Here is a 20,006-nt window from a genome sequence, read left to right as displayed (position 1 = left end):
ATTACTGGGCTATGGCAAGAAGTATTCTCTGCAAATCCATCCTTTTGGCTTTCTCCCTTCTTCTTCTTCTTCTTCTTCTTCTTCTTCTTCTTCTTCTTCTTCTTCTTCTTCTTCTTCTTCTTCTTCTTGGTGAGGAGGTAGGTTGGGGGAAAGTTCCCCAAAACTTTAGAAATACTTCCGCAGTGTATATTCTTGCTTTCTCCCAGTGCCCACTGCTACTTAACAGGGACACCAAAGCTGGCATTTCCAAAGCAAGGCTCGGCCCCAGGCAGGATCCTGCAAAGGTTTTTCAAAGCAAACTGTTGCAGGCCACCCCAATCTACAAGTGATGAGAGAATCCAGGGGTTCCAGGTGCTCATGCAGGTTTTGTTTCCCCAGAATGAAGGTCAGTGGAGACTGTGGTGTCTTTAGAATATATGGTTTTATTTACACATCTATGCAACCTGAGCGTTAGATGGAAGGGCTTGCAGAATTAACAGATCTTCCTTCTCCGTTATGTATGAGCACCAATTAGACAACTACAAAATGAAAGACAGTAATCAAAGCTTTGGATCCAGCCCAGAGCAAGCATGTCTCTAGGTCTCCAGCTTCCATCCTGCTTCTAGCCCAGCTCACTTACGTACAACTCTGGCTGTTGTTCTAGGTCATGGGGCTGAATGAAAGTGTGGGAATGTTCAGGGATGCAGGAGAGGAGAGGATATATTGTCTGATTATAGCCTTTCCAACTTGTGTTAACAAGTTCACAATTTAGCAGAGTAACATTCCCCTTTTTAAACTCACAGCGGATGCGTTAGCTCAGGCTCGCTAAAGCCTCTATAATAACTGTTCTGGTATTTTCCCCTTATTCCCTCCTAAAAGATAAGACACGACACAGTATTCTATAAAAGTATAAAAAGGTTTACTCACGCATCATTCTGTTCACAATCGGATCCCAGAAGGCAGACTTAGCTTAGAAAAGTAACATATACCTATCAGTAAAGCAAGATGAGCGCCACAACCGCAGAGTTGTCCATGACTGGACCTAATGGTCAGGGGTCCCTTTACCTTTTAGTATTTTTGTTAGGTGGGGGCAGAACCGACGTGATTGGTCAGTTAGTTAAGCATTTCTATTGCTTTAGAAGAGTTTGGATTTGATACCCCGCTTTATCACTACCCGAAGGAGTCTCAAAGTGGCTCACATTCTCCTTTCCCTTCCTCCCCCACAACAAACACTCTGTGAGGTGAATGGGGCTGAGAGACTTCAGAGAAGTGTGACTGGCCCAAGGTCACCCAGCAGCTGCATGTGGAGGAGCGGGGAAGCAAACCCGGTTCACCAGATTACAAGTCCACCGCTCTTAACCACTACACCACACTGGCTTTACTTGCTCTAGAAGGGGGGCAACTGCCCCACCCATCTATGCCCATGGCCACCTGTCAGGGATTCTTTAGCTGAGATTCCTGCATTGCACGGGGTTGATCTAGATGACCCTTAGGGTACCTCCCAACCTCACAATTCTAAGGTTCTCTGAAATCTCTCCTATGCCCCTGTCATGGCTCTTTAAAAATGACTTCATTAGTGGGGAGAATTTTTAGGGCTTTTCTTCTTCAGAACTGCGCGAGGTGAGGCCTGAGAACGGGCTGTCCTTCCATCTCTCCCGCCCCCCCCCCGACTTTGGGTGAATCATACTCCCCCTCCCGGGCTTGGGCCCTTTCCCAGAGAGACGGAGGGTGAGGCTTTTGTGCCCTGGCTGGGCGGGGCTCTGCCGGCCCCCTTTGGGCAAAGTGCCTGAGGAGGGGGCGGCGGCGGTGTAGAGAGCAGAACTGGCCTCTCTGGACGCGCCTCTGCTACAGCAGTTTGCATCCCGGGCGCTTCCCCGCTTTCAGGACCTTCTCTGCTCAACAGCGCAGTGCGCTGAGTGACACCGACCATGAGGGTGGCCGGGCCGCCTCCCCGCTCCCAGGTGGACAGGTGAGTCGGGGATGGGGCGCTTGGGGGCGTCCTGGGGGCGCTCGCCTCCCTATATTTCCATGCGCCCCCACGGAGTTCGCTGTGCTTCGACGGGTCGGGCGCTGTCGGGGTTTAAGCAGGTAGGCTCTGCATGTTCGGAAGAGCCGAGGGGCGGGCGGCCGGCCGCCCGCTTTAAAGGCCCTTCCGACGGCCCCCTTTGCGCAGCGCCGGGCACACGGTCCTCAAAGCAGTCGTCGACAGTGGCGAGTGAGGGAGGATAACGCATCACCCACCTCCCGGGGCGCTAGAGTTGTGGGGAGCGGTGGCATTCCAGAGCCCCAGGAAAGATGGACAGGAGACACTTGGGCGGAATCAAGCTTCTGTTCAAGGGCCAGCGGCTGCCCTCCGCTTCCCGCGAGGTGCCAACCGCTGCCTAGGAAGAGTGAAGCAGCCCAGGTGGCTCAGACAAGCGAGCCAAACCACATTTAGAGAGGGCCGCGGGGGGTGCGCGCGCGCGATCTTCAAAAAAGCTCTGCTGGCAGGTTCTCCTGGACACCCATCCATCTTCCAGAGAGCTCTGAAACTGAGCCTCTCTGGTGCATTTGGGTCGCCTCTTGCGTTTTGAGACCTGGGTCCACCGAGACAGCGCCCCTCCCCCCTCCCTGGAGCCCAGGTCCTTCTTCCCCCCTTCTGTACAGCCTCGGGGTGCCCTGAGTTAAGGGGTTCTCTCTCCCTCACGCAGAGAATGAAAGCTGGCAAGCTGGTCGGCATGGTCTGCAGACTCTCGGCGCCTGGCTCTCTGCTTCTCGGACTGCTGGTAATGTTGCTGGAGGTGGTCGCGGGGGGGGGGCAGACGGCGATCCTTCTGCCCAATGGCTGGGTGGGGGCACCGGTCTCCCGTTCAAGGCTCCCGTGGGGCACGGACTGGACCAATTCGTGAAGTGGTGGGCTGCCAGGGGCGACTTGCCAGGTGGCCCCTCTCTGGCTCCACGGCTGGAGGCAGCAAGGCTTCTGAATTTTAGTTGCTGGAAACTGCAGGGAGAGATAGTGCTCTTGCGCTCCGATTCCGGCTTGCAGGCTTCCCGCAACAAGAGGCACTGGGTTGGTCACTGTGAGAACAGGATTGCTGGTCTAGATGGTGCTCCTTTGGCCCCTCCTCATGCTCTGATGTGGGACGTGGGTGGTGCTGTGGGTTAAACCACAGAGCCTAGGACTTGTCAGGGGTTCGAATCCCCACGACTGGGTGAGCTCCAGTTGCTCGGTCCCTGCTCCTGCCCACCTAGCAGTTTGAAAGCATGTCAAAGTGCAAGTAGATAAATAGGTACCGCTCTGGCGGGAAGGTAAACGGCATTTCCATGCGCTGCTCTGGTTCACCAGAAGTGGCTTAGTCCTGCTGGCCACATGACCCGGAAGCTGTATGCTGGCTCCCTCGGCCAGTAAAGCGAGATGAGCGCCACAACCCCGAGTTGGTCACAACTGGACCTAACAGTCAGGGGTCCCTTTACCTTTACCATGCTCTGATGTGGAGGTTTGGAGGACGGGTAACAACCAAGACAAAGCTTGCCTGCCTTAAAGGTCAACCAACATTTGCCATCAGCCTCCAGAGATTCTAGTCTGCAAACGCTGCAGTTAGGTCATTCCAGGTCTTATTGAGTGGGGTGAGGAGGGGTCTTCTAAGTTGGTTATGTGTATTACCTTAAAGGTAAAGGTAAAGGTACCCCTGCCCGTACGGGCCAGTCTTGACAGACTCTGGGGTTGTGCGCCCATCTCACTCAAGAGGCCAGGGGCCAGCGCTGTCCGGAGACACTTCCGGGTCACGTGGCCAGCGTGACATCGCAGCTCTGGCGAGCCAGAGCCGCACACGGAAACGGCGTTTACCTTCCCGCTGGTAAGCAGTCCCTATTTATCTACTTGCACCCGGAGGTGCTTTTGAACTGCTAGGTTGGCAGGCGCTGGGACCGAGCAGCGGGAGCGCACCCCGCCGCAGGGATTTGAACCGCCGACCTTTCGATCGGCAAGTCCTAGGCACTGAGGCTTTAACCCACAGCGCCACCTGCGTCCCATGTGTATTACCTTACTTGCTTCAAAAAAATATTTTTACTACATTTATATCCCACCTTTTTTCTCCATGAACCCCAAGGTGGTGTCCATGGTCCTCCCCTTCCTTGTTGAATCTTCACAACACCCCTGTGAGGTAGGCTAGGGTGAGAAGAGGACTGGCCCAATGTTCCTCAGTGGGTCTGCCCTACTTTCCAAAAAGCGCTTTGCTGTCCTTACTCTTTGCATTCATGTCCCCCTGTTCCTCCAAGGAGCTCAAGGCTCTCATCCACAAAACAGCCCTGCCAGGGAGGCTGGGCTGAGAGGCAGAGGCTGCCCCCCCCAGGGGAGCTTCAAGGGGGAGCAGGGATCTGAAGCCTGGCCTCCCTTGTCCTTGTCTGACCTGCTAACTGGCTCTCGGAGCCCCTCCTGGTCCCTCTGCGGAGTGGGGCCCTGGCCCTGCATGCCTGCCCCAGATGCTGCCCCATAGATGCTGGTGTCCTAATAAATTTGCCCATTAAAATAGTTGCAACAAGGGACTGTTTTTGCCACGGCAGATAAAGCCATAAATCTTTGACGGTTTATCAACCTGTGTCCCCAAGTGCTGTTCAGCCCTGCAGATTGGAGAGCCCTGGCTCTGTCCTGTTCACACAAGCACTTAGCCGAGTGAGGGACTTGCAGGATGTCCCGTGCTCAGTTTCCAGAGTCATGCAAGTCTAGAAGGCGGTGGGCAAAGTTGTGACTTGGGGGAACAACCGGAAAGTCTTGTGGAACCTTAAAGGCCAAGAAATTTATTGCTGCGACTGCAGCTCACTCTGCCAGGTGCCTGAATAGAAATCTTAGTTGGGGGAAGCGGTATGGTGGAGGCAGAATGGCAAGGAGATGCAATAACTAGTCAGTGACAATTCAGGCTTAAAGGTAAAGGTAAAGGGACCCCTGACCGTTAAGTCCAGCCACGGACGACTCTGTTCTTGCGCGCTCATCTCGCTCTATAAGCTGAGGGAGCTGGTGTTTGTCTGCAGACAGCTTCTGGGTATGTGGCCAGAAGGACTAAGCCACTTCTGGTGAAGCAGAGCAGAGCATGGAAACGCCGTTTACCTTCCTGCTGGAAAGGTATCTATTTATCTACTTGCACTTTGATGTGTTTTTGAACTGCTAGGTGGGCAGGAGCAGGGACCGAGCAACGGGAGCTCACCCCGCCGCGGGGATTCAAACCGCTGACCTTCTGATTGGCAAGTCCTAGGCTCTATGGTTTAGACTACAGCGCCACACACGTCCCTTAAATATATATTAAGGCTTAAATATATGTTCAACTGGCACAGCTTTAACCTTTTACAATAGCAGGTTGGTGATAATTGACCTGGAAGCCCCTGAAGGACACTTTGCTCAGAGGCACTTTATTCAAACATTTCCTTCAACGCTTTTATTGGCCATATTGATGAGGGCTAATCTCCTACCCTTCCCCAAATAAGGCAGTGCACTGTAATGGTTAGAGTCTTGTACTATGACCTGGGAGACCAAGGTTTGAATCCCCCTGCTCAGCCATGCAGCTCACTTGGGGACCTTGGGCCAGTCTCTGCCTCTCGGTCTAGCCTGCCTCACAGGGTTGTTGTGGAGATGAACGGAGGAGTGTTGGGTAATATACATTACCTTGAGCTCCTTGGAGGAAAAAGTGGTATAAACATGTAATAAGTAAGTGAATGAATGAACGAAGGAATTGCCACTGCTATCCACCCATTCCTTTGCCATGCAGATTGCTGGCTGATGAGTGAGAGGATGGGGGAAAGACTCCACCAATGTCTCTTTTGCAAGGGGGAGGGGGTGGTACTGGTCTTACCTGGGAGAGGCCTGCTCCAAAACACAGCAGCTGAGTTTCCTTCACAGGTTGGCCTTCTCCCGAGAAGCACACTGGCGTTCGCCATACCGGCTGAAAACCGCACTGCAAGGGGTGAGTATCCTGACTTGTGCTTCTGTGTGTTTATCTGCAGAAGTCAGCATCCAAGTTCCTCACTGGGGGCAAGGCAATCTGAGCACGTGGCACCAATTCTGGCCCAACTGCACAGGGGCCGTATTGTTTTTTCCTTGATTTGTTGGCCACTCTGGAAGTGTTTTCAGCTGAACAGCAGGGTAAAAGCACCTTGGATAAAATGAATGATAAAATGATGCCAGCCATGGGACTTCTTGGCAGAGGAAGTTGAACTCACTTCCACCCCAGAATCATAGAATCAGAAGGGACCTGGAGGGTCATTTAGTGCACCCCCCCCCCGCAATGCAGGAATCACAGCAGCTATTTTAGCTTTCCCTCCATGTGGTTCCCCTGCAGATCCTGGCTCCGTCCCCCAGATCATTGAGATGCTGGGAGACGTGTATGAATACGTGCCCATCCTCCAGGACTGGTGGCATGCAGACGGGTACTGCCAGCAGCGCTTCGCTCGGTTGCCATCTGAGCTGGCGTCTCTTGGGGAGAAGCTGCAGTCCCACCAAGTCCAGAGCGCAGTCTGGCTGGATGACCGGGAGGTGTTCCTGCAGAAGCCGAAGCAGAGGCGTAAGTAGAGATATGCTGCACTATTGAATCTAATGGCCCACCTGGTCCAGCAAACCGGCTCTCTCAGTACCATGTGCACCTAGACACCTGTGGGAAACCAGGGAGAAGGACATGGGCACCAGGGCCCTCTCCCTCCCCTCCTGTGGTTTCCAAGAACTGGTATTCAGAAGCATGGCTGCCCCCAACTGTGGAGGCCAGAGCACAGCCATACTGGCTAGTAGCCATTGACAGCCCTCTCCTCCTCCTCCTCCTTCTCCTCTACCTCCTCCTCCTCCTCCTCCTCTTCCTCCTCCACCTTCTCCTCCTCCTCCTCCTCCTCCTCCTCCTCCTCTTCCTCCTCCACCTTCTCCTTCACCTTCTTCTCCTCCTCCTTCTGCTCCTCCTTCTCCTTCTCCATCTCCTCCTCGTCCTCCTCCTCGTCCTCCTCTTCTTCCTCCTTCTCCTTCTCCTCCATCTTCTCCTTCTCCTTCTCCTCCTCCTCCTCCTCGTCCTCCTTGTTCTCCTTCTCCTCCTCTTCCTCCTCCTTCTCCGTCTCCTTCTCCTCCATCTTCTCCTCCTCCTTCTTCTCCTCCTCCTCCTCGTCCTCCTTCTCCTCCTCTTCCTCCTCTTCCTCCTCTTCCTCCTCTTCCTCCTCCTCCAGGAATTGGTCCAATCCTCTTCTAAAGGCATCCATCTTGGTGGCCATCAGAGTTCCATAGCATAACTCTCTATGCTGCAAGAAGAAGGGCTTTCCTTTTATCTGTCCTGAATCTTCCGTCATTCAGCTCCACTGGACGACCACAAGTTCCAGTGTGATGAGAAGAGAATTTTTTCTCTCTCTCCACTTTCTCCTGGCTATGCATAATTTTATTTTTAAAAAATCCTATGATGTAACCTGTTATGTACTGAAGTTCTCACCCTGGGCCAGTAGGAGGATACTGTAGATAGTTATGCAAATGAAGGATCGAAAGTGACATTCAGTGATTGGATAGTTTTAGAAAGTTGTTACAGTAACGTGGTACTGGAGCTCTATATAAGCAGGCTGACTGAGCCCTTCAGTTCAGTTCTGTTCTGGCCTCAGAATAAAGAAGAGCTGTTTGAAGAATCGCTGTGTCATCTGATATGTTCACCCACAACTTAACATAACCCTTCCTTGCTTTTTCTCTCAAACTAAAAAGTCCCAAATACAGCAACCTTTATTCATACAGAAATCGCTCCGTCCCGTAGAGCGTTTGGGTTGCCCTTTTCTGAACTTTTCCCAACTCTACAATGTGCTTTTTGATGTGAGGCAACCGGAACTGTCTTAAATGTTGGGTCATCATCATCATTATTTGTAATTTGTATACTCTCTTTCTATCTTACAATACTCAAGGCGGTTTACAAGCTGAAGAAACAAAAAAGGTATATCTTATAACAATCTAATGCAACACAAAAATGTGATAATAAAACAGAACTTTAAAATAGGCAACCTACATCAAAAAAGTAACATTCAGCAATCATTAGAATAGCATTAAATAATAATATCAACATATAAAAGTTAAACAGAAATCCACTCAACAGTTACAATAAATAATATCTAAACTATAATCACTAAAACAACAGCAAGCCACATAAAACAATGCAATACACATTGAGAAGCAGAGACTAGAGGGTAGAGCAAGGCAGGTGGAAGGAGGCCTTGCTTGATGGAGTCTCTCTCCTCACAGTCCTTGGTCACATCCCCATCTCTCTCCCCCACCCCCAGGAAACATCTCTGCACCAATCCTGATCTTCAAGAACAAAACGGACACCAAGTTTGTGAAGGTCTTAGCCGACTTCCCAGAGATGCCCGCCGTGAGTGCCTGCGCCCACGTCCAGTGGGACCCTGAGGCTGTGGAGATCTCCACTGTCTTCTCCTACGCGGTCCCGGCTTTCATCAACGAGTTCCAGCTGCGTGGCTTCGTTGACGAGGATGGCTTCGTCCGGTTTGCCATCATCCTCCATGGGCACCACTCCCCATACCTGCCCGTTTTTCGTGCCGATGGGCAGTGGCACCACTTCTGTGTCACATGGCAGCATCAGAATGGGGCATGGGCCATCCACGCTGACGGGAAGGAGAAGGCCTCAGCCACAGGGCTTTCCGCCTCCCATGCTGTGGATGGCCATGGGATGTTCATTATCGGGCAAGACCAGGACTCCCTGGGTGGGGCCTTCAAGGAGAAAGAGTCCTTTAGCGGGAACCTCACTGGTTTGCATGTTTGGCGGAGGGTCCTCAGCAGGGAGCAGATGGAGAAAGTGCGCTCCTGCATCCCTATCCAAGACAGCCTCATGTTTGCCTGGAGCAGCGACATCCTCGAGGTGGAAGCCAGCATCCAGCAGGCCACAGTGCAGCTCACCTGCCCAGGTAAAGCGCTCTCGGGTTGTGACTGCACCAGCCTCTATTGGATGGGGGCAGGAGAGGAAGCTGCCCCAGGACAGGGGTGGGGATCCCTGTGGCCTGCAGACCGTGGCCAGTGATGATGGGAGTTGTAGTCCCAACTGGAGAGCCATCGGTTCTTCTTCCTGGTTTAGTAGGCATCTTGGGCTGGAAGGGCTTTGAACTCTCTTGGGTCTCCATTGCAAAATGGGCTTGTTGAGATGAAGATGTCCGTGGTGATCAGGTTGTGTGACTCGGCTACCTGCAAGTACACAAATGGCAGAGTGTATTTCGAATAAAGTGTGTGGAGCAGGAGCAGGTGGCAGGGAGGGGCGATACCTGTGACCGGACCTCCTGACGACTTAGTCAACGCCACTTACCTGGAGGCAGTGGGGGAGGGGTGGGGCGGCGGAGAGATGGGGCAACGGCATCAACAGGAGAGCTGGGTGGAAGTAAGGTGCTTTATAAGGACCTAGTGGCAGCGAGTGCCTGGCGCTGCCTGGGAGCTTTTAGGGGGGGGAAAAATGGCAATTATAAAACTAAAAATAGCGTGATTTGTGATTTTGGACCCATGACACCAACATTGGGTAAACTCGCGCCAAAGTTGCGTTTTGGTCTGACGTCTTGATTCAAAGCGACACCTAGAATCCAAGACGTTGGCAGAGTCTGCCAACTCCACCCTCAGGAAACTGAATTTGGTGACGATGCTTCAAGGGGTGTCCCAACCCATAGAAAACAAACAAACAAACAATTTCCCAAAACATCTAGTAGATGGAGGTTGCTGTTCTTGTTCTAGCCCAATGGCTGTCATTAATTTGATTTTGAACTGATTTTAGAATGAATTGATTTTAGAATGCTGTGTTACTTTTATTGTTGTTAGCCGCTCTGAGCCCGGCCACAGCTGGGGAGGGCGGGATATAAATAAAAATTTATTATTATCATTATCATTATTCTCTCCCAGGGCCTGTGGAAGAATGCCGAATGTTTGAGGTCGTCCAGGGAAGCCTTGCTTATGCTCCTTGCCTGCAGCTGCTGCCTTTTGTCTGCCATTACAAGAAAGGTATGGCAGTTCTGACTATCCTTATCTCCAGGCTCACCCTGTGGCCCACGCTCCCCATTCCTTTGTGCCAGCAATCGGTGGACCGGAGAGAAGTGGGTGGAGTCACAGGTGTGACTCTTACTTTGGTCAGTATGGTCCCATCTGCACAGTGCATTAAAAGCACCCCCAAAAAAGAATAAGAATAATGGGAACTGTAGTCCACTGAGAATTCTGAGAGTTGTTAAGAGCCCCCCTATTCCTCCCACAAAGCTACAATTACCAGAGGGGTTCACCCCCTCTTCCCATTAATTAAAACACAAGCCACTTTTTATTAATGGGAATGTTTATTTGATAACAATAATGGAATATTTATTTATTTAAATGCTCATATTCCTCAGTCTCAAAGTGCCACAAGGCTGGGAGCCAGGGATCAGATTCCACTTCCTCTGGAAGAGAGTTCCAAGGTTTTGGAGCCAGCACTGGGAAGGCCCTGACATGCCTTCTTCAGCAAGGAAACTGTGCCTCTGAAGCAGGTCTTCATCACTGGGTTGGTTTACAGAGAAGAAGGGTCCTTTTGGTATCTCCAGCTGTTGGATCAGCCTGGATTTGTGGTCAGACAGGGGGCCTTGAGAGACACCGGTTCAACTCCCCCCTTGACCACAAAGTGCTCTGGGTGACTTTGGGCCAGTTGCTCTCTTTTGACCTTGTCTACCTTGCAAGGCTGTGGAAAGAATTATTATTATTATTATTATTATTATTATTATTATTATTATTATTATTAAAATTTATATGCCATCCTGCATCTGAAGGGCAGTTTACAACATGAAAATACAACATGAAAACACAAATTACATAGCATAATAGCAACACCCCTCCCCCGCTATCACACTTAAAAGGCCGTAGATGGCTTAATCAGCCAAAGCCCTGGTGGAAGAGGAAAGTTTTTGCCTGGCTCCATAAACCACCTTCCACAACCTGTCCGGAGTTCAGCCTACACTCGAGTAGGACCCTGGCAGAGACACCTGCCCGACTGGCATGTTCCCTCCCTCCTGGTCGATCGTTCAGGAACTTCAAAATCTTTCTTCAGCCCGAACATCACAGCGACCGATGCCAAGCGACACCGGCACACTTAGGGATCTGCAGAGTTTGTGCATCATGCGTGACAGACCTCAGCAACTCGCATTTTGGCTAATCGACTTTATTTACATGTAAACACACACATGGAGCACTGCAACATGGCTCCCTCTCTCTAGCATCAGACAGCAAAGAGAAAAAGAACAAAGGACAATAGTCCCACTTCACGGAACACAGGAACACAAACATCCTGTCGCCGTCACTTCCCACTCTGTGGAGTCAAAACATACACCGTCATGTGATAGACAACAATCCCATGACTGCAATCGCGGAGCAGGAATTCTAACAAAACCTTCCATTTGCATGTCTGTTGTTTCCCCCTCAGATCTTTATTTGCAGTTGAAGAAAACACAGTCGAAACCTGTCCCACAGCTCATAGCTCAGGTTAATGCACGAGCGAATGCGACAGTGGTGAGTCTAAAGCCTTGGCACAGTGGCTGGTGGCGGCTCTTCAGAAATATATATATATATATATATATATATATATATATATGCTTTCGTAGATTTTCACGGGTACAGGAATGCAGGTTTTGGTGTCCTCGGGTGTCTTCCCGTGTAAAAGTTGGGGTGTCTAGGCGACGTTTCGACGAGGTCTCACTCGTCATCTTCAGGCTGGTGCTTTCGGCTTCTTGTTACTGGAACAGAGCAGGATCTCAGTGTTTGAGTTCCTATAAATACTGTTGAGGGGTTGTGGTGTATAGCCTCCAATGTTCTGGGCAGAGAGGAAGTTCCCAGGCTAGTGTGCCTTTTCTTCTTTTGTTCCTTAATTACTTGAGGGATATCCTGAGTGATTTCTTGAGTGATATCCTGAGTACCACTTAGGTGGGTCATTAGGTGTGGATTAGTTGCTAAAGTCTTTGTGTCTTGACCTCTTGAACTTTGTGAAGAGTTTTTCTGAGAAGATGGCTGTACTGCACTTAGTTGTGCTCTGGCTTGGCTTCGTGTGTAGGGGCGAGCTGTGGTTTTGTGGCTTGTGTCAGCCAGATCTGTGTAGGGATTGCAGGGGGGTGCAGCATCCGGAGGTGCCTCCATGGTTTGGCTACTGGATGGTGTCTGTAATTTATCTGTGGAGAGGGTCTGGGTTTGGGTCTGGTGTGGTTGATTGGTGATGGCGTTCTGTGTGCCTCTGGATCTGGTGTCAGTTTTTGTGGGGAGGGCTAATTTCCAGATGTCTGGCAAGCGGGATGTGTCGTCACGCTTGTTCATGTTGTGAGGGTGTTTCTCTATCTCGATGGCTTCCATGATTATTCTCTTGTGGTGATGTTCCATGTTAAAGAGCAATTTGGAATCTGCAAAATTAATTTCGTGTCCTGTTTCTTTCATGTGTTGGAAAAGAGAGGAAGTTTTTTCTTCTTTTTTGACGGCATTCTTGTGTTCTGCGATACGTGCATTTATTCGTCTGTTTGTTTGTCCAATGTACGTGGCTGGGCAGACTTTGCAGGGTATTTCATAGACCCCTTGGTTTTCCAACTGGATTTTATCCTTGGGGTTTCTGAGGATATTGGCTATTTTTTGGTTGGTGCAAAAGGCTGTTTTGATATTGTGTTTATGGAGGATTTTGCTAATTTTATCTGTAGTGCCCTTGATATAAGGAAGGAGGGCCATGCCATTGTTTTCTTCTGTGTCTTGGTTTTTGGGGGGTGTTTCTTTTTGGATTAGCTTCGTAACCCTGTTTTGCTGGTATCCTCTCTGCCCAGAACATTGGAGGCTATACACCACAACCCCTCAACAGTATTTATAGGAACTCAAACACTGAGATCCTGCTCTGTTCCAGTAACAAGAAGCCGAAAGCACCAGCCTGAAGATGACGAGTGAGACCTCGTCGAAACGTCGCCTAGACACCCCAACTTTTACACGGGAAGACACCCGAGGACACCAAAACCTGCATATATATATATATATATATATATATATATATATATATATATATATATATATATATTTTAAACATATCATTTTCAACAATAATTAAACATACTTTTACATCTTATACAATTTTTTTTTGGCTTCCATCAATCACATCTGAAAATTTTCCAATCTGTTCACTTAATATACATTTCTTACTTTCACTATTACCTTTAAATCTCATAGCTAATATCTTTATTCTTTCTCTGCAATATTTCATCTATTTCTCCTTACAAAACTAGCGCAATTTGTTGATTACAGTTGCTCTTCAAATAGTTCGTATATTTCTTCCAATCTTCTGTGACTCTCTGGTCCCGCAGGTTTTGAATCCTTCTTCTCATTTTGTCTAATTCTGCATAGTCCATTAATTTTGTCAGAATTTCTTCTTGCTTCCATTTCTGAGCTAACAATACTCTTGCCGCTGCTGTTGCATATAAGAACAATTTAACATCTTGTCTATTAATATCCTCACCTATAATACCAAGTAAAAATGCTTCTTCTTCTTTTTTTAAGAATGTGTATTCCAACATCTTTTTCATCTCATTATACATCATTTCCCAGAAGTTTTTTTACTTTCTTACATTCCCACCTTCAGGATGATTTCTGGCAGGGGCCATTTGCAGCTCTACCTGGAGATGTTGATGGTGGGGGGTTGAATCTGGAACCTTCCTCACCCAAAGCCAGGGCTCTTCCACTGAGCCACAGCTCTGGGAACACGTGACACGTGTCCTGCCTTGTCTCAGGGGACCCACGGTGGGCAAAGCTTCTCAAAGTCTGGTTGTGGGGAGCAGACATCTATTGGCACACCTTCTCATCTCAGCTCTCCACATTGCCCCTCCTTCCTCCCACCCCCTGGGTTTGTGGCTTCCCCACACTTTCGCCTAAAGTGCCTTCAGCTTGTGGGCTGCTCCCGACCCAAAGTCCCCATATAACAGATTTTGGATGCACTGCTACTAAAAAATACTTCAAAAACGGCTTTGTGCAGACAGGACCGTCTTACCCATAGGTGCTAGGGGTGCGGGGCACCTGGGCGCTGGGCTCTCAAGGGAGCCAGGCTGAGAGTCCAGGGCCCCAGAGTTGCGTCTTGGGAAGAGCCCGCCCGTCAGTTGGAGCGCCGCGGGGGGGGGGGGCTCTTCTGCTGTGGGCGGCTCTGTGCTGTGAGTGTGGGGGTGACTGAGCCAGCGAGATGCTGAGGTTGCTGGCCAGCTCTGCCCTTCTGTGCGCCTGGGACTGGGCAACCTGGGGGGGCGGAGGCCAGGTGGCTCTTTGCACCCCTGCGCCGCATCTGCTTAAGACAGACCTGTGTGCATATCACACACATCTGGGTGGATTTTTCCAAAAGGCACACACACACCCCCCTTTACCCACCCTCTCCCCATTTAGTCGCCCTTCTCTAACCTGGGCGTCTTGTTTCTGGCTACAGATTCCCGAGAGTGTCTTCCAGGCAGAAGCCCGAGTCGTGGACCTTTCAGTAGCTGCTGGTTACCTAGGGGTGGTGGAGAGTGTCCTGACGGAGGCTGAGCCTCCATCTCTGGAGGCAGCTGCTCTTCTGGGCATCCTGCAACTGCTGAAGGAGGTCTCAGACATGGATGCCAACGAGCCAGAGGAACTGGCAACGCTGGAGCAGCTGGGGCAGCACTACGTGGCAGTTGCCGGGGCAATCCTGGAGGAGCAGAATGCTGAGGAGTGGTCCGAAATAAAGCCGGTAAGATCATGGCTTCCTAGAAGTAAGGGGAGCCCCAACGTTCGAGGCAGGAAATCCAGAAAGCTGAAGCAGCCCTGATAGTCCACCATCCCTTTCTGTCCTTGAGAGTATGTGGCCAGACCAGTACCCATGGGAGACCCTAGGGCCATGAAGATGACAGAGGTGACCTTGGAACACAATGCAGGCCTCTTAGTAATGTTGATGGCATTTGACCATTGTACTGTTGAGAGTGTATTAACTTATGGTCTGTGTGTGTGGTTTGGGAGCTGCACGGTCAGGGGAAAAACAATGCTGTCCAGGGTTGTAAAGACTGCGGAGAGAATAATTGGGTGCCCTCTTCCCACCTTGAATCAAATCTACGCTTCCAGGTGCCATAGGAAAGCTGCAGAGATAGTGCAGGATAGTGCCCACCCCGGAAATGATCTCTTCCAGCTTTTGCCTTCTGGGTTATCAAGACTAGGACTAGCCGCCTGAGAAACAGTTTCTACCCAAATGCGATTTTGGTTTTAAACGCCGTGTAAGGAGTCTCTATAGGAGTATGTTGTATTTTAAAATGTGGTTTCAGAGTTTTTAGGGGTTTTTGAATGTCTTATGTAGATTTTTCAATTTCATTGTTCTGTATGGGACAATGACAATAAAGATATTGTATTGTAGTCCCACTGACCTCACAGGGCGGTTGTTGGGGGGTTAAACACGGAGGGGATACCTGGAGCTCCTTGGAGGGTTTTTTGGCGGGCGGGGGGAGGTGGGACAGAAACACAATAAATAAACAAACAAACACTAGATGGTTGCCCGGCCTCTGCTGGAAGATTTTCAGGATGGTAGAAATATATAAGGAAATAAATATCCCTGGGTACACACCTTAATTAAATGAGTTGCATCACACCTACGCTCACAGCAGTTAGGCTTCTGGGCAGAATTTTAGGCAACTAAATATGTACTTTATTACATGATTTACTACATTATTTCACAACATCCATTTCAATGAAAAGGAAACGCAATTCAGTTTGGAAGGGCAGCTCATAGAATAAAAGGACAGCAGAGTTGGAAGGGATCCTTGGGGTCATCTAGTCCAACCCGCTGCAATGCAGGAATCCCAGTTGGTTCCATATCATTGTCGGGCTGAAGACAACCAAGGTGAATGCCAATCATGTTCATTGATTTCTGCTCCAGACATGGGGCAAATAAGCAAACTCTGCTTCCGTTTCCATCAGGATTATCTGATGCCTCGTACCACCTCCCTCTGTGTGACTGGCTCCATTCTTAAACCCTCCCTGCTATCAAGAAGCTTCCCTAATCTTTGACCAAAATCTACCCTTCAGTAGCTTAAGCAGGAGAGAAGTCATAGAATCATAGAACCGTCGTACACTTGGAAGGGACTCCAGGGGCCATTTCGTTCCAGCCCCAGCAATGCATTAAGCAGCCTTTGCTCTCTTCAATGGGGCAGCCCCTCAGAGATTGGAAGAGTGCAATAATAATAATAATAATAATAATAATAATAATAATAATAATAATAATAATAAGGCAGCCCTGTTCAAGGAAGTTTTGAATGTGTGACATTTTAATGTATTTTTAATCTTTGTTGGAAGCTGCCCAGAGTGGCTGGGGTACAAATAATAATAATAATAATAATAATAATAATAATAATAATAATAATTTATTTGCTTCCAACAAAATATTAAAATACAGTAATGCATCAAACATTCAAAGCTTCCCTAAACAGGGCTGCCTTCAGATGTCTTCTCAAAGTCTGGTTGTTGTTCTTCTCTTGGACATCTGACGGGAGGGCGTTCCACAGGGCAGGTGCCACCACCGAGAAGGCCCTCTGCCTGGTTCCCTGTAACTTGGCTTCTCACAGTGGCTTCGGCGCTGGACCTCAGTGTCCGGGCTGAATGATGGGGGTGGAGACACTCCTTCAGGTCTACTGGGCCAAGGCCATATAGGGCTTTAAAGGTCAGCACCAACACTTTGAATTGTGCTCAGAAATGTCCTGGGAGCCAGTGTAGGTCTTGAGTTCCCTGCGGGAGGAGGGCCAGGGAAGACCATGGGCAAAGTCGGATGACGATGATGATAAGGTTTAGGCAGCTGCTCCTGTGCTCCTCAGATCCTTGATGGACCCATGACAGTTGTGGAAAACATGGACAAGATGGTTTCCAGCCTCCATCAGCTCCTGAGTGCAGAGAGGCCAAAGGTCACCATCCGGAGTAAGAACGTTGGTGAGTAGCAGCAAGGCTCTGGGGTGCAAAGGGGAGGAAGAGCCTGGGGAATTGTCAAAGCAAATTTGATGCCAGAAATTCAGTAGTAAAGGAATTGAAAATAAAACTGCAAATATCCTAATGCTGTTACACAAATCTGTGGTGCACCCCCCCCCCAGTACTGTGTAGAGTAAAGGTAAAGGTAAAAGGTAAAGGGACCCCTGACCACTAGGTCCAGTCTGGGGGTGCGGAGCTCATCTCGCTTTATTGGCCGAGGGAGCCGGCGTTTGTCCGCAGACAGCTTCCAGGTCATGTGGCCAGCAGGACTAAGCCGCTTCTGGCGAACCAGAGCCCACTCTCAAATTTAAAGGGAAAAAACCCCCTGAGTGTACAGTTCCAAAATATGATATAAAAAAACAAATAAGAGTTAGGCCTCACCAAACCTAAATCTTACATGAAGGCATGTAAGCCACATTTCCCTATTGCTGCAGGAGTGAGGAAGCTTTTTCGGCCCGGGGGCCAACATTCCTTCTGGCTAGCCTTCTGAGGGCCACATGCCAGTAGCATAGGTGGAGCAACTACTATAAATAATTGCCTTTGTGCGGTAGGTTAGTTCCAACACACTCTCACACACACACTGCTCTGGTGCTCGGATCCTGCTCGAGGGTTCCCCACTGGGCCACTGTGGGAACAGGGCTACATGGACCATTGGCCAGGGGGTGCCAACTTGAATAAAATATTGTGGGGGGCCAGATAAGCCCCACCTTGCATAACTGATCACATGACGCAGTGCTTACACACCATTGGAATGGGAATGTCCATCCACTTTGTGGAGGCCTGGCCCCTCAAATATTTTTTTTGTGGGGGCTGAAGCCCCCATGGCCCCTAGGAATTGGCTCCTGTGCCTTTGGCCTGACCCAGAAGCCAAAGAACAGCTCTTCTCAGCCTGTTCTTAAGCAGGCTGTGATTTCTTAAGAGCCAAGATTTCAGGCTATTGTAACAGGCCATTTTCAGCCTGCAGGTTAGAGCAGCCACAAATGGCCTCCTATTTAACACCCTCTTAAGTGTTTTAGACTACAAGTCCCATCAGCTCCAGCCAACATGGCCAATGGGAGTTGTAGTCCGACAACATTTTGAAGATCAGTCGGGATGGTGACGTTTGATGCAGGTGCCACAAGAGGGCGCCATGTGGAAGAGAAGATACTGAGTTCTTTGGTTTTGCAATTTATCTTGAGCTATGATAAGAAAATGACACTGATTGCAGATAAAAAATGCACAGATTATACTCAAGGGCACAGCGCATAACTTACTTATCTTCACAAAAAGAGGAAAGTTTTTCCTCCGTAAGCGAGCATTTTTCTGAGGCTAAGTCACAGCAGGAACATATTTCTGCCCCAATTATTTATAAAGTGGATGGGGGGGTGGTCAGTGGGAAGAAGAGATCTCGAGTACAAAGCAAGGCTACTTTGCTAGGGCAGACCTACCAAGTGAAATATTGAGCAGAATTCTGTCCCCCCCACTGTTAGACTAACAATGCATGAATTGGAAAAAACTTATGTCATCTGGTATTACTTAATTTCTAAATTTGTTATGGGGTTCACGGTTACAGGGCCCACACATGTAGAAACTCTTTCCCTGCTCATAGATGTGCAGAGATGTTTTTAAGTGAGAAAAGCGTGGCGCTCTCGTGTGGCGAAGGGGTTGTATTCAGGAGAGCCTCTCCCCTCCCCTTCCTTGCTGCAACTGCTGCCAGCTGAGTCTGACTTGACGGTTAGATATATGCTCTTTAAAAGGTAAAGGACCATTAGGTCCAGTCGTGACCAACTCTGGGGTTCCAGCGCTCATCTCGCTTTATTGGCTGAGAGAGCCGGCGTCCAGCTTCCAGGTCATGTGGCCAGCATGACTAAGCCACTTCTGGTGAACCAGAGCAGCGCACAGAAATGCCGTTTACCTTCCCGCCGGAGCGGGACCTATTTATTTACTTGCATTTTGACGTGCTTTCAAACTGCTAGTTTGGCAGGAGCAGGGACTGAGCAGCGGAAGCTCACCCCGTCGCGGGTATTCGAACCACCAACCAATTCCTAGGCTCTGTGGTTTAACCCACAGCGCCACCCGCGTCCCTAATATACGCTCTTAGGCTCCACTTTTTCTGGGTCCAAATGCCTGAGGAATTCCTTTCAGGGGAAATGGCTCACAGGCTTCCACATCACTTTTCCCATCACACTCTCTTCCCCTGCATTTCCACACGTGATCTTTCCTTTCTCATGAGCTTTGAAGGGGAGTCTCTCCAACTCTCTTTTAAATGGGTGGTCTGTTTGGCTGCTGAACAGGTCAGCCCTTTCCTTGCAGGTAGCCCAGTATCTTCTAAGATGACCCTACCTTGACCCTTTGCTCCCCAGGAGTAGAAGTGCGACGTGTGTCTCTGGACCGAGCAAGAGCTGATGGCGCTGCGTACATGATGCTGAACCAAGACGCTCCAGACCAGATCGAAGTCCCGAGGGAAGAAGTGGAGAGGCTGAGAGTGAGAGGTGGAGAGGGGATTTATTTATTTTTAATGGATTGCATTCATATCCCACTTTTCTTGATTCTCCCCCTCCTCACTTGGTCCCTGTGAGAGGCAGTGACTGCCCCCCAAGGTCACCCAGGGCTAGGGGAAGGGGAAGGGGTAGGGGTAGGGGTAGGGGTAGGGTTAGAGGTAGGGGTAGGGGAAGGGGTAGGGGTAGGGGAAGGGGAAGGGGTAGGGGTAGGGGAAGGGATAGGGTTAGGGTTAGGATTCGGGTTAGGGTTAGGGTGGCGCGGGGACTCTCTTCCACAGCTCCTGAAATTGCTTCTGCAAATGTCCGCAGTGCCAGAAATCGCTTCAGTGCAGGTGTGCTTTTCAGCATCTGGGCATGTGCAGAAGCATTTTGCGGCACCGCAGACATGTGCAGAGGCCATTTCTGGCATGGCACTGCGCTGGTCTGGCCCATGGAGGATCTCCACAGGAGTGATCCAGCCCATGCCCGGTACGCCTTGCCAGCCCCTGCCCTACACCACACTGGGTCTCTGGTGAAGCTGGGTCATGTATGTGATGGCTTAGTCCCCTTCCTTTTGCCCAAATGTCATTGCCAAGAAATGCCACGAACCCACCCCCCCACCCCATCCT

The 20,006-nt window shown here is 49.8% G+C and overlaps 1 protein-coding gene across 4 annotated transcripts in view; it reads left to right on the top strand.

The window, feature by feature from the left end:
• Nucleotides 1-1,812: 1,812 nt before the first annotated feature.
• ADGRD2 (adhesion G protein-coupled receptor D2) overlaps nt 1,813-20,006 on the top strand; it is a 63,478-nt gene continuing 45,284 nt past the window's right edge. For all 4 annotated transcript variants that reach the window (XM_081896367.1, XM_081896365.1, XM_081896364.1 and 1 more), the window contains exons 1-10: nt 1,813-1,948; nt 2,670-2,744; nt 5,849-5,912; nt 6,288-6,509; nt 8,233-8,871; nt 9,845-9,943; nt 11,382-11,467; nt 14,385-14,666; nt 16,771-16,882; nt 19,261-19,389. In XM_081896367.1, the coding sequence (XP_081752493.1) occupies nt 2,673-2,744; nt 5,849-5,912; nt 6,288-6,509; nt 8,233-8,871; nt 9,845-9,943; nt 11,382-11,467; nt 14,385-14,666; nt 16,771-16,882; nt 19,261-19,389 (1,705 nt within the window). In that variant the 5' untranslated portion in view covers nt 1,813-1,948; nt 2,670-2,672. The remainder of the gene's footprint in view (nt 1,949-2,669; nt 2,745-5,848; nt 5,913-6,287; nt 6,510-8,232; nt 8,872-9,844; nt 9,944-11,381; nt 11,468-14,384; nt 14,667-16,770; nt 16,883-19,260; nt 19,390-20,006) is intronic.

The sequence above is a fragment of the Podarcis melisellensis genome (assembly GCF_964234715.1).
Source record: "Podarcis melisellensis genome assembly, chromosome: Z".
Classification (NCBI taxonomy): Eukaryota; Metazoa; Chordata; class Lepidosauria; order Squamata; family Lacertidae; genus Podarcis; species Podarcis melisellensis.
This window is presented reverse-complemented; position numbering and strand designations above follow the sequence as displayed.